General features: G+C 50.2%; 1 protein-coding gene across 2 annotated transcripts in view; it reads left to right on the top strand.

The window, feature by feature from the left end:
• The window catches only part of LOC126531127 (ubiquitin carboxyl-terminal hydrolase 2-like), a 275,489-nt gene that overhangs the window by 131,942 nt on the left and 129,056 nt on the right, over positions 1-14,491 (top strand). For both annotated transcript variants that reach the window (XM_050178540.3, XM_050178539.3), the window contains exons 2-3: positions 6,558-6,877; positions 8,810-9,262. In XM_050178540.3, coding sequence (XP_050034497.1) covers positions 6,644-6,877; positions 8,810-9,262 — 687 coding nt within the window. In that variant the 5' untranslated portion in view covers positions 6,558-6,643. The remainder of the gene's footprint in view (positions 1-6,557; positions 6,878-8,809; positions 9,263-14,491) is intronic.

Below are 14,491 nucleotides of genomic sequence, written 5' to 3'. Positions count from 1 at the left end.
TTTTCTCTTCCAACCCCCCACTTCTTTTTCTTTGTTTCAGCAGTCGTCGCTGCGTATTCTGGTGACAGAGGCGGCCCCACAGTACGCGCCTCACAGTAGTGCTGGCTCGAGAATTTTTTTCTTCTTTATTTATTCGTTGTTGCGGAACGTCGACGCTCGAACGAGAAAAGAAGAAAGCCAGCGCAACTCCTTCCATGCCGGCGGCTCGCCGTGTTCCTTTTGTTTTAACGGCCGAGCGGGATGCTTCCTTTTGTCACCCGCTCGTGAAAAATAGAAATAAGAAGAAGAAAGAAGAAAAAAAAGAGAGCGGGAGAGCGGCGGTGTGTGTGCTGCGCGGAAGGAACCGGAAGCCCCCACCGGCGGGGGCAGTGTTGGACAGAAAAGCGTGCAGCATGCCAGCCGCCGCCGATTTGGCCCACTTTCGGCGACCCCCCCCCCCCCCCCCCCTCTTTGCCGCGCAACGCAGTACACCCGTATTCAACGCTTCGTGCTAACCATCTTCCTCCGCGCCCTCCTAGCTTTCTGGCCACCGGTGTACGCGCTCGCTTGCCCACGCCGTTTTCCAAAATCCTACATGAAGCCTTTTGGTTCATCTGCGACAGCAGTTGGAAAACATCGAAATTGGGCTGCTGCGTCCGGTCCTCGTTTTCGTTTGTTTACGTTGTTAAGGTGGAAACCTGGTCAAGTTGGTTTTGCTTCTTCAGGCACGGTGCGCGAACGGAGAATGACACGGAGACAATGTGACGCGCACTCACAAAAACGTTTTTTTTTTTATTATTTCCTGTCATTACTGTTCCTGTATCGTCGTCCGTTCGCGCCTCATGACTGAACAAAAAGTTCGTTGTGCGAGGTCTTCGTGAGGTTAGTTCCTGGGATTCAGCACAAGGCGAGGAAAATCTGCCTAAGGTCGTAGTCGCGGTTTGTTTCGCTGTCAAATATGCAGGGTGTTTGAGCGCACACTTCCAAAAATATATATTTTTAAATTGCCTGTAGCAGATAGCAGAATTCTATAGAATAGTAAGCTGTTGGAATAGTTGGTTTGACATGATTTTTGCAAAAGGTAACGCAGAAGCGTTGCGGAAAAAAAGAAGACCTGGAGAGGAAAGAGGCTCACTTGCGTGTGCGTCTTTCCTGTCCAGGTCTCTTTTCCGCAACGCTTCTGCGCTCCCCTTTGCAAAAAATCAGCGCAATTCTAGTCCATGAGCTGGTCTACTCAAAGAGGCGGACATTACTTGCACAAAAAAATTAAATGCATAATCGACTAACTAACAAACATTCACTAATTAAGTTTTTAACTAGTGGCCTTGTGGCACATATTACAATTTACAAATTTTAGCGAGTGAGACTGCAAGGCATATCCACTTGGAAAGACTTCTGTCTATGACACTACTTACGAGGTATGTGCCGTCAAACTTGTGGTAAAAATGCGCTATCGTTCCACTTACTTTCTTAACAAAACGTCGTTTTGAAATCGAAACGCAAAAGTAATTGGAACGCCAATGCATTTCTTCGCGAAGTGCGGGAACTACCATCTCGAAACTGGTGTCATCCTGGGAATGGATCCGCCTTGCGAACTCCCCGGCTAGGTTTTGTAAATTACAATATGTGCCATAAGGTAATTAGTTACACATTAGCTATTATTTGTTAATTAGTGAATTATGCATTTCAGTTTCTTGCGCCAGTAATGTCCGCCTCTTCTAGTAGACCAGCTCATGCACTAGAGCTATGCTATCTACCACAGGCAATTTTTTTTTTTTTTTTTTTTTGAGAGCGTGTGCTGAAACACCCGGTATGTACAGAAACTCCGCGGTGGCTCTGCTGCCGAGCGCGAGGTAGCGGGTTCAAATCCCAGCCACTGCGACCTGCGTTTAGCGGTAGGCGTAACACTCGGTAGGCGTAACTCTCGTGCACCGTTAGTGCACTGTGATTAACGCTAGATTGTTAACATTAATCGGTATAGGTGTCCGATGCTGCGTCCCGCGGAGCCAAACTGTAACTTTTGAACGTAAACTCGCACCATTTACTGAACGCGCGCACGGACCGCGGCGTTTGTATTCTCGTACTCGCGTTACGATTATATTTCTCTGCAGATGTCTCTGCCCACACTTAGAATCTGGAGCGAAGAAAAAAAAGTATTTTCTGTTCACGGTGCTACTTCCCTATAGGTAGTGTACTGTTGCACGAAATTAAGTGCGATTCTTATTTGTGGGGAAAATATCCTTGTAGTCCCATGCAGAAAGCTTGCGAAATTTGGTTAAGTGTTACTAATGACAGTGTGGTATAGCGTAGCAACATGGCTCACAGATAAGGCATCACATTATAACCCTTAGTATAACTACTTTTATTTCGATGGCATACAGAAAATTGGGATACAGCGAAAGGCTAAGGAGCCTGACAACGGCTTACTCAAGATTGCAAGCAGTTCGCAATTTAAAAAAAGAACTGTCCTAATTAACACGGCATGAATAGCGTGCCTGCGCAAAGACGACCTCATATCTCTAATTAAAGTTACTTGAAGTATTCGTTGAAACAAATGGTAATCCGAAACAATACAGTAGTGCTGCGAGCGTGAGTAGTGCACAACGTGAGCGCCGAAGTTCTGGTATAATGTGGAATGCTATTTCATTAGTGGGCCTTTCGTTGGCACATACACATTGAGACACACCCAGTCTTTGCGTGCGACCATGTTTCCAAAAATAGCAGGGCCACTCGCGTCGGTTACACGTGCCGGTTCGCCGTAATCAGCAAGCACATCGTTCTTCCTTTCACTTGGTTCGTTTTCCTTTTTTTTTTCCCGTTGGTACGAGGAGAAAATGGCCCGCAATTAGTGGTCGGCTCAGCCATCGTCGCTTCGAGGCGTTTTATTGCCAGTTTCGCTCTTCGATCTTCTTTCTCTTGTGATCACTCATGCAATGGAGGAAAAACAAAATTGTGCTGCCGCCCGTTGGACGACGGGCACATACACACGAGATTTGTTACAAGACCAACGCCGACTGCCAGTCTTCCTCATTGGTTTTTAATTTTGTCTTTAGCCGGTGTATGCAACAGTAGGCTCGCAACGACTGTACTGCGTAGCTCACCGCAGAGTATATTATCCATCTGAACCCTACACATAACTACCTTAGCTATACTGAATGTAATGACTTAACGAGGTTACACGACGCGTGCTGATAGTTCACGCGTGCGGGCCTCCTGCCTTTGTCGACGACACGCTGTTATACACTTCGTACGCATCGTAAGTCAATTGCTTTGTTTAACAGAGACATGTAGCGCACAGCCCACATTGTTATAGCGCGTGCACTGTTAGACATGTAGCACGCGTTTCAGTTACGCGGTGCGGCTGCTAATTGATTTTGATGCGCGCGGCGTGAACGTAAACGTGTGCTGCTCACAAACAGTGGTGGCTCTCCAGGAAAACTAACGTTTCGCTCTACATAGTAACGGTGGTCTAGTGCATAGATCAACATTATGCCAAAACCAAACTTTAGTTTTGGCAACGTCACGCTATAGGTTCGACGATGCGAGGATATACGTATTTGAGGCAAAGGGAGACATTTCGCGCGCATAACTATATATATATACACGCCGTCGAAGATGCGAGCTTCCGACCTGCTGCTCGGAGAAACGACAGAGAGGCGTTGGAAGGGGCACGCCGCCACCCCAGGCGGGTTCTGCAAACGGGCTGCTGGCCTTCCTCCTGCTCGTCGCGGACACCCTCGCGTTGCGTCACTGCTATTCGCATCCCGGCTCACGCTTCCCGTTTTGGGTCGGTCGCTCGGCTATCAGCCACGTAAGAAGCGGAAACGGCCGTTCCCGCGTCGATTCGCGCGTTTGCGGCGATGTGTGTATACTCGTTCCGCGGTACGTCGCCTCGCCGTGTACACGTGTTACGTTCGTGGCTCCAGAGGCATGCCTGTTCCCTGTCACTTCTTTCCGCGTGCTTTCGTTTCTTTCTTTTTTTCTTCTTTCTTTTCCTACGTGAGTTTGCGCAAGCGAGCGCCCTGTCACCATACAGTCTGCAGACCCACGTTTCTGCAAATAAGCCGCGCTAACGCGTCCTATCTGCACCCGGCTGCGTTTTATTTCTTCCCGTATAGCTGCTGCTGCTGCTGCTGCTTCTGCTTCTGCTTCTGCTGCTTCCGTTTAGCCCCCCCCCCCGCCCTCCCTTCCCCCCATTCCCGCTCTTATTGCGGTTGTATGGCGCATGCGGTGTGCGCCGACAATGTGCCGACATTTGAATTTTCCCCGTTAATGCCGCAGCCGCGCCTCCAAAGAGTTTTTCGATATTTTTGTTCCAATTGCAGCGATAGATATTGTGGACGTTTTCCCAACCGTGTTCGCCGCGTTGCCTTAAGAACTTCCCCGATAACTCCGTGATCTCTTCCTTGTCCTGTTGTCGTGCCAACCATATAAATGATGCATAAAGAAATAATTAGGATTGATAATTAAGTACATGTATACCAGGGACCGTAGGCCACTACACATACGCGCCCGATTGGGGAAAATTAAGAGAAAAAAAAAAGCACGAAGAAAAAACATTCAGAGCCTTTCCACTATGTGAAGATGGAAGACCAGCGAAGCTGTATATATGTTGCTCAATAGCTATATTAAGTTCTGTATGGTATGCTGTGTTGGTTGAGTAAAGGCACAAATACAGAACATCGTTGTGTGTTTCGTCTATTTTATTATTGTTTAATTTCTGTTTCTTCTCTTTTTATGACTTTTTCATTTCCCTCTCTCTCTCTCTCTCTCTCTCTCTCTCTCTATATATATATATATATATATATATATATATATATATATATATATATATATATATATATATATATATATATATATTATAACTTTATACATATACACTGACGTTTCGACACGCATCGATCCCACAGGGATATGTGCCATTGAGCTTGGACCCGTTCTGCTCTATCACTAGGATCGGCCCACGCGATGATTTGTTTTTTTTTCCCCAGATCCAAGCCATACACAGCTTCGCTGTATGATGTAGGCGTGTTTACAAGCTGTGCTGTGCGTGTCCGCTCGTTGCTGGGCTGGACGCGATTTGATAGTCCTTATAGCAGTGCATCAATGCGACGTGTGCGTTACATTGCTATAATATCTGAACGTAGCTTCAGTTAAGCGCGCAGTGCCTGTGCCACAGGGGGCGTTCCCGGTTGTCTCTTTCTCCCTTGTGACTGGCTCTGGTATGACCCGCTTCGTTACACACTACGCCGGTCCGAGTGCGAGCACGAACGACGAGTGAGGAGACGGTAAACCGCCTGCGCGTCTTCGATGCCCAATCGTAGACGCTATTGTTGCTGCCAGCCGGGCACCACGCGGGCGGTCTGTTGGTCTTTGTTCATTCCTGCTCTTTCTCTTTGTGCGCATTTTTATAGTTGCGAGTGGATAAGCACAGTGCACACAACGCAGCAGCCCGGCGTGTCTGTTGTCGACAGACGTGTGTGGTATGCGACTATGAGATAAGAGCCGCTGTATCTCCTTGATGGCAGGTTTTAGATTAGCGTTGCGGATGCCCATATACGCCTTCCGCCGTTTGTCCCTCGCGTACTCGCGTTTATTTTTTTTTATCTCCAGGTTTTGGAGCAGACGCCGACACTCACGCCAACGCTGCGGCGTGCCTCGCGGAGGGTTGCATGTGTGTTTCCGCCATCGTAAGTGGCCGGGATCACGTGACGAAAGGAATGTCTCCACTGCGCCGCGGAGGACTGTACAAACGGCTTCCTGTGCACGAGAGATAACGCGAAAGGAAGCCCCTTGCGGGTGTTTCTGTCGCACGTGCACCGAGGCCGCTGTGTTACGCGGCTGCATACCGTATACCTTCTCGGTATATCCCTGGCTGCATATATATAACCTTGTCAAACACGGCGCTCCGGTCAGGTAACTGTAAGATGGTATACTAACGTCTTGGCACACTTGAATGACCTTTCGTGTGGATAGCGCTTGGGATTTGAAGTTGGGATTTACGATTACCTAAACATCGACATTCCAAGGAGGCATTGCATGGAGAGAGAGGGCGGAAGCGCCCACGGGTATAACATGTGGTTCCTCCATTTCGCCATCGTTCGTGCCAGACTGAATGTGCCGTTTCTCGTCTGATTAGCCGAAACTGGGCGGCATTAATTAACATTAACAAGCACAATTGTGCTTGTTCATTGTACTTGGAGCCGACACCAGCGGTGAGCACACAGGGATGGTAGCTCGCATTCTTCCGCCGAGTAGCTCAGGTGCGGCCCCATCAAGCGAGGTACTTGCGGTGTTTTAATTTAGCGGATCAGTCAGTACGCATCTCATTATGTGAGCCGGCTTCATTTGCATGTGCCGAGGTAATAGAATTAAACCTCTCCGAACGGCGCTAAGTGTTCCACACAGTGCCGTAGCCAGGTCATTACTACTTCCGTGTATGCATGTTTTCGGTCTGCTGATAACCCGCGTTTGTTTAACAGCCGGAGGAAGGGGAGGGGGCTCTTTCCATAATGATTGTCATTAAAGTTTTGGTGATTGACCTGGCAGTGACGACGGCTTTGTCCCTGCTCTTGCAGAGGGGAGGAGCGTCGCCTTCGGCCTCCCGTGGGTGATCAGCGCCGCTGGTAGCGGCCGCAGCAGTGTCACCGCCGGCCGTGGGGGCATGCCTCGCGAGCTGGCCGACGTGCAAGTGGTGTCCAGGATGCCCGTGCCGTCGTCTATGTACTCGTCGCGCTCGTCGCACCTCTACTCGTCCACGTCGTCGCTGCGATCGACGAGCCTCGACCGGCGGTCGGCCACCCTGCGCGAAAGCTCCAGCTCGAGCTCGTCCTCCACCTCAAGCAGCAGCTACATTTCGCGCCTGCCGCCCAGGCCGTCGTTCGAGCACCGATCCAAGGTATGTATAGGCACGAGTGGCAGCAGCCCGTTCTCCTCTGTACACTTCATGCGGTTTCCTACAGACATTACTAGAGGGAACTCTGGTGCTATATATAGTGTCTACTGGAGCTACAAGCATGGCATGCAGTCCAACGGGCATGTGCCGCGATCGGCAGTTTACGGATTTGCCTCAACTTCGTCCTTCTGGCTTTAAGCGTACTTGTGGCTTCGCAAAGTGGCCGTTTTCGACCCACAGTTGCGCTGTAAATGTAACAATTCGCAATGACTACGCATGTACGCGGATAGTTAATTGCGTTGTTGTGTTTACAGGACTATGAGTGCTTGGAAATTTAGACAGATGAAGCGTAGTAAATAACGTCACAAGAACGTCTGAAACCATAAGCACGAAGACAAATCCATCTACTGATATTCCCATGGTATAGCTGAACTATCGCAACGCCAGAGTTCCCTCTAGTAACTTTTGTAGAAATTTCTGTGGTATACGTGGGCATGTTGTTCTTATTGTGAATCTGTAAATGTGTAATGCGGGGTCTTACAGCTCGTGCACAATTCGAACCGTGGTTGACTTCCTTTTGAGCTACCCTTCGAACTTGTAGACGATAACTGGGACGGCAGTAAGCGGGCACCCTTCGTAATATCTGCGCCGCGCCTGCCTTGATAATGACTTGCAGAGTATGCTGGCTACCCACGATGGCGCACTTGGCTTACGCACACCCTTTTGAGAGAGGGAGAGAGAGGAGCGCCTTATAAAATTTGGATATGTTTGAGCGTATAGCAACAGTAATGCCATGCTACTCCATATATGTGTTATGATGAAAGCTCCTGTGACATCCTCAAGATCCTTTAAGTGGAAAGAGCGTAGGGAACGACACAGAGATACGTGCGCTTTAGAAGGACGAGACATAGAAATCGAGGGGGAAAGAAATTCTTCGGTGGGTGCTTTTTAGCAGCTGCTGGCGTGGCAGTATCATTTATATATTGTCTTGCTTAATTTTAAGTAGTACTTACCTCGAGCCCGGGATCCCATGTAGAACTGTGGTTCATGCATAAGTCTTGGTCTAGTCTGTATTTGCTAAAGACACGCTTTTACCGCTTAAGAGGAAGTTTAATTATCTCGGGCCCAACTCCAACGCGGCCTATTCAAATAAATGTAAAACGCAGAAACGCTTTTCTGAGTAACCTCTGGACCGATTTTAATGAAATTTGTTACATATGAGAGAGAAAGGTAAATTCGCGTGACTCTTGAAAGCGGAATATCGATTTAGGGCATGAATGTGGTTAAAAAATTTTTCAAAAATTCGAAAGTTAAAAAAAGCAAAGAAAGAAAGAAGCACGAAGTTTACAAATTAAAAGCTCTGCGTCAAGAACAGATATCGCGGTTCTGTAAACGGCATCCATTAGATCATTCAAAGCGGACAAATTATAAATGTCAATTCATATCATAGGTGAATCCATTACGTTATGTACAAGGGTTCTGCAAAAGCTGTATTTTCATATTACTTAAATTTTTTTAGATTCATGCGTAACATATCATTTTTGTGCGCTTTAGATGTACTATGAGATGTGATTCACATAATCGCGATATTATATTTCATTGCTGAGTCACAGAGTTGTAAACGTGATTGTTTTGTTTTCTGAAAGTTTGCGACTTTTGGAAAACATTTAATAAAAAATTGACTACCTAAATCAAAAATTCAAAAGATATCGTCACTAGATTTTAAGTTTTTCTTTTATATGCAACAAACTTAGTGAAATTTGCTGCAGTGGTTGTCGAGAAAAACGAATTCTCCTTTTACATGTATTTAGCTAGGAGCACCCGAAGTAAAGGAATTCCTCCTCTTGAGAACGCGAGGGAAATGAACGGTGCCGTAGCGCGTACAGTTCTACAGCACGCGCTCGGCACGGCCAACGCGTGGTGCTCTCCCCGCAGGTGGTGTCCGACCTGCCGCGCCTGTCGTCGCGCGTGGTGCTCGACGTATCCTCGGGCAGCCGTCGCAGCCTGACGCGTCAGCGCTCGGGGGACGCCATCTCGGACGCCGGCTCGCCCGTGCTCACCCGCTACCGGGACCTGGGCACCGACTCGCCCTCGTCGCGCGCCAGCTCGCCGGCCCGGCGACTGCTGGACGAGAACTGCAACCGCGCCTCGACCCCGACGCGCCGCTTGGATTGGAACCACAACGTGTACAATGGCAGCGGCGGGGGAAGCCACTCGCTGCCGCCCGACAGTCCGGGCAGGGACTCCGGCGCCTCCATCTCGCCGGCCTCGTCGCGCCACTGGCGGAACCTCGGCTCGTCCACCAGCTCCGTGGACTCCGGAGGATCCTCGTCGTCCGACTGCTCGCCGGGACTGAGGCGCGCCCGCAGGCTGTCGCTCACCTCGGAGGTGAGTACACACGCCCGAGTGTCCTATAGGAGGGCACGTTCGACCGAGTTCCTATACCGCGCTACGACACGGTCGATGCGGATGCCTCTCGGCCATTGGATTTATATAGAGAAAACGGGCCCGAGCCGAACGTTCAGCTGCTTGCTCCCCGTGCTATCGGAGGAGCCACGTGATTGGAATTCGGTCGCATCTTAGATTCCGCTCCTATAGCTCGAAGAATTGAGCGCCAGCTGCGAGTGCTCTGAGCTGGACCTTGGCGCTCGGGATGAACCAAGCGAGTCTGAACCGCCTCGCAAGAGCGCTCCAGAACGCTCGAAAGCAACCAGTCGAGTGTAGCATTAGTTCGAGTGATCGATCTTTGCTGGATCGCTGCTAAATGCAGGAGACACACTGCGCGACTCCGCGTGACATCCGACGCACTGTAATGGTAGTAGTACCTGCAGTAACCGCATCTGTCGACTTTCAATAGTTGGAGCAACCATCGTTCCGGCGTCGTGTCGGACGCCTCGTCGTACCGCGTGTCTCCTGCTTACTTCGCCGCCTTTCGGGAAACGTGGTTGACTACGTGACGCGCTTCCGGATGTGCGTCTGCCATTTGAGGGACTATATATATATTTAAAACGAAAATGGAGACGACGCAAGTACGTATGTGACGAAGTGCCAGTGTCGCTGCCGCAGCTTTAGTGACGCACTGTGGCTTCCTTCTGGATAACACCTCTGTATGAATTTTGCTTCGTAGTTTCTAGTTGGCACCATTACCGAAGACGCGCCTCGTTGAGGATATTGTTGGCGACTCGGTGCTTTAGTTATTTCCTTGCTGCTTGTCGCGCTGCAATCTCCCGCCACCCGGTATCCACATATGGCGCGATGCTCAGTGGGATACTGTATGCACACCCTTCCACGTTGCAGCCCATGTGACCTCGTGGAGCAATTCCTTCTTCCTCTGCGTGGCAGTTATCGGCGTCGTTGCACAACAAGATATGCGACAACCGTTTGGAAGGCTATAATGAGCCTGCGGTTGCAGCGGGGGTGCAACGTTGCTTGTGAGAAGACGTCAGCGCTCGCCCAATCCCGTAACATATTTCCGCTAGGCGCTTGTTGCGCAGCATAGGTGTGTACTAGTTGCCTGTTTCAACACAAGCTCGAAATGGTTCCAGCCGGTCATTGACGTCAGCTCTGAGCTGTGCGCATTGAAACATATAAATGTCTGGCGTACTCGACCTGCTGACGTAGTCGAACGTGCTTGCTAAAGTATATTGTTAGTCGACCTTCTTCTCCCTCTTTTTCTAGTTGGCCGGTTCAGGGCTTGTAACCGCTGTGTACTAACACCTCGTGGCCGGACGTCGTGACGAACTCTTGCGTTCCGAGAAGGCCCAAGGCCTGGTTCATCCCGCTCATCCAGACGGTATTCCTCCGATTGCGACACGTTGGCGTGGGAGCTCGGTCGCCTAAACGCGTGCGCTCGAGTATATTTAGAGGCCACGAGAGAGTAAGGGCACAAAGCGAGGGTGAGAGTTAAAAACAGAAGAGCGAGTGTCTGGAGAGAAGGCACCCGGCTCAGAAGCCGCGGCGGCGCCTCTTGGAGCGCGTCAGGAGGCCGCTGCCCTGGAAACGCCGCCGCCTCCTGGCAAAGGGGTTGGCGGCTCGCCGCCTCTCTGGCCTTTCCCTCTGCCCCTTGCCGTTCCTTCTCTCAGCTGGCCCTGGCTGCGCAACTGACATTCGAGCCGTCTGGCCCGAAAAGGGGATGCCGACACCACCCCCCTCTTACACAGCGGTGCCTCCGTTGCTCCCGCTGCTCTCGCCTGGCCCGCGAACGTCCGCTGTATACGAATGCGCCCACGTGGCTTCTTCACACCCGCGAAAACTCTTCGCCAGCCTTTCGTCAGCAAGTTTAATTGAATTCTGGGGTTTTACGTGCCAAAACCACGATTTGATTATGAGGCACGCCGTAGCGGGGACTTCGGATTAATTTTGACCACCAGGGGATCTTTAACGTGCCCAGTACACGGGACTTGTTTGTCAGCGGGAGTTGCAGTGTGGGGTTTTTGGTATATGACATCTTAAGCAGTATTCTAGGAGCGCAAGCTCCTAGAATACTGCTTAAGTATATTTGTATATTTGTGTCTTCTTGTGTCCGCGTTCCTGATTTCGCTACCAGAGTAATGTTTTTGTCACCGCTGTTTTGAGGGCCTTCCGTCCAGTTATTCGGGGGAGTTATAGCTGCGACGTGAAGACTTCACTGCCCGCGACTTTGGCAAATTCGGCAGCGGATCTGTCCGGCTTTGGTGAGAGGCTTCGTAAAGGTGCACTTCTTCTATGCCTGTCTGTCGCCCTAAGTGGCCAGGTTAGCGGCTGCTTCCATTGCCTCCGTTCCACACGACGTGGAGTCTTTGTCAAAAGTTGCGAAGCCAGTGTCCCGTCGCGTCACGCGTCTCCCCCATAAGCTGAGAAGCGCGATGCCTGTGCATACGATACTATGGAATCGATGGAATTTCTAAACACCGGAAAACATGTCCGGTCACGCGTGCAACGGCCTCGATACCTTTGACGAACACTACTCGTCTACGAGACGACAGGCGCATTGTCTTCGACCGGGATTCGGTTGGCGAAAGTGTCTCGCCGTTCTGTCGACGTCATCGTCCCCGTTCATCGTGCCGTTGTCTGTCTCCTCTTGCGCGGAAGGGTGGCTTCGGTGGATCGCGAGCCAATGTTCAATCTCGCCAGTCTTGCACCGCTGTGAATATCTGTTGCGGTCGCTGCCGTCGTCGTGTACGTCTTGTATTGCAGGGTGAAAACATTAACGGCAAGAGTCCTCAATTCAGAACCTTGCGAACCGACATTATTCTTGGCAATCGCGAGGAACTCCCGTTATGGCTATCTTTCTGTCTTAAGTCGCCGCAGAGGGCGGCTTAAGACGGCGCGGTTATGTCGACTGACGTAATCGATGCCTTATGAAACAGAGACAGGAGGCTGGTCTCGTACACACCTTTCTCTCCGTGCGCGCGCCTTGTTTGGCGTTTGTGGTCAAGGCCGTCACTAGCGGGCGGCCTCGCTAAAACATCGACGCGGCTGCGGAGCGTTGCATCAACGCGTGGCTTGCCCGCTTTCTTTTTCTTTTTTTGGAGGCCATTGAACCGTTAGATGGAGGCCTCCAGTATAGGGTAGATCCAGGCGTCGAAGTGGCACATCGCCGATTCTGAGTTTGTGCTTTTTTGCCGTAAACGCGTCATTGCCTCCGACAGTGAAGAGGTCCTTGAAAGAGTATGCATACTCGCGGCTCGTGAGATAAGCGAGAAGGCGGTAAAAGAAGAAGAAAAAAGAAACACACCATGTTGCACCGCTCAAATCAAGATTTCCAGCCCCCGTTAGGCCGCTTCCAGAGGTTTGTCTGGCAGATATGTATAACGGTTCAGGGATGAGTTCGTGCAGGCGTCGCTTGCTGCTGCATACGGACGTGCTCCTGCTCGATCTCCGGCGCATATTGTACAGAGAGCTTTCGGCTTGTCGGGGCGTTCGTTGCATTGTTTGAAAACGATGTATCGGAGCATTCAGCTCAGATTTAAACGCAGGTCTGCTACCGCAAGTATAGCGCTCGCCTGCAGCGTCGTTTCTCGAAGTGTCCTAATTTAACGAGACGGCACTTTCGTCACTTAAACCTGGCGCGAAGGTCGTAAGCGCTGTAAGAGGGAACGGTGTAATCACTATGCATAATGCCGCGCACAAGAGCAAAGCTTAAGAACGAGGTAAAAATGTCATCACTTTGACTGTAATAAGAAAGGAAGAACAGTTACGCTAGCAGGTTGTATTGAGTGGTTCTGCATCGATAAGTTCAGTAGCACTTAATTGGGTCACTATATAAACGTTAAACGCCTGATTACCTGTTAAAGCCATTGCCGACGCACTGCTAATAATGTCTTATCAGTAGGGAAGGCTTTAAAAAAAAAGAAGAAAAAGAAACCTTTTGAAGCTGTAGCTTGCTCAGCAAAGCTGGTAAGGCCTAATCAATGGGGGCATAAATGTTCAGAAAATACGAATTTGCGAATTATGTTCATCTAACGAAAGGCAGGAAGCGTGGGAACTTTGTAAAGTCACTGTCAACGAGTATAGTATTCGAATGCTCAATATTTGTCTGTTTTTTTTGCGCTCCCCAGTCAGTTCGCACAGATGTTGTATAGTCGTAGGCCAGGGTCAAACTGCGCCGTAGGAATGAGGAGGCTAGGCCAGAGCGGTGATAGCTGAGGAGAGATTTACAAAAAAAAAAAAACGAATATTTACAGTAGTTACACCATAGCGTGTGGAGACTCGAAGCTAAGTTTGGAGCTATATAGCCTCCGAGAAAAGATATCTCCGTATAACAATGGGGCTCACGCAGAGTTGCGAGTCACGATTACAACAACCCTTGCGCAGTCACACAGCCAAAGCTGCGCAGCAAGTGAAAGTGGTCAATCCCGTTGATTGTAGATCTGCCGCCGTTGAAACATTGAAGTGCATTCGGCCTGGAAATCGAACCTGCGAGAGCGCGCGGAGCGCGCGAACAGAGAGCCTCCGCTCTATCTCCTGCGTTTAAAATTAAAAAGAAAAAGATTCTGTACAGTGGGAAGTCGAAAGCACAAAAACCTGGTCCGCATGTCTCTCCGTGGCACGCGGCGTGTGTAACACGTTTTCCGCTGGAGCGCGTAGCCAAATTATGCAGCCCGCGCGTAATGAAACCGCTCGGCTTGCTCGGGACGAGTCCGAAATTAACAGCATTCGAGGGCTTAATCAGTGTCGCGCCGGGAGTAATTGCACCGTATACAGTCAGTGCACTCGGGTATCTGCGGCGTCGTCAGCGTGTATACCCGCGGAGCCGCATTTATGAATAAATTTGCCGCCTCGCGCCTTGTATATACGCGGAGCGCTGCACCCGACGGTGCTAACTCGTGTTGACGCACGCTTGTATGGCGTCCGTCAGCAGCACTGATCGCTCCGACATTGTCCCGGGGCTGGGCGGATTTCGAGTTAGCCGAGCTCAATCGCCGTAATGCGAGACCGCTTCGCTGCGTATAGCTGTACATGCACCTGTAGTTATTTGAGCGAATTCACTGAACGCCCTGTACTTCGGATCACGATGTCGTACCTTGTCACTTAATGGAGAGTGCTCGCTTTATCGTTGGTTGGCTGGCGCGTATACTCATTTGCATAAGAATCGTCGCTCGTCGCGATGCTGCTCATGTCTGCGACCTGTCCGGA

The sequence above is a fragment of the Dermacentor andersoni genome, chromosome 5, assembly GCF_023375885.2.
Source record: "Dermacentor andersoni chromosome 5, qqDerAnde1_hic_scaffold, whole genome shotgun sequence".
NCBI classification, from domain to species: Eukaryota; Metazoa; Arthropoda; class Arachnida; order Ixodida; family Ixodidae; genus Dermacentor; species Dermacentor andersoni.
This window is presented reverse-complemented; position numbering and strand designations above follow the sequence as displayed.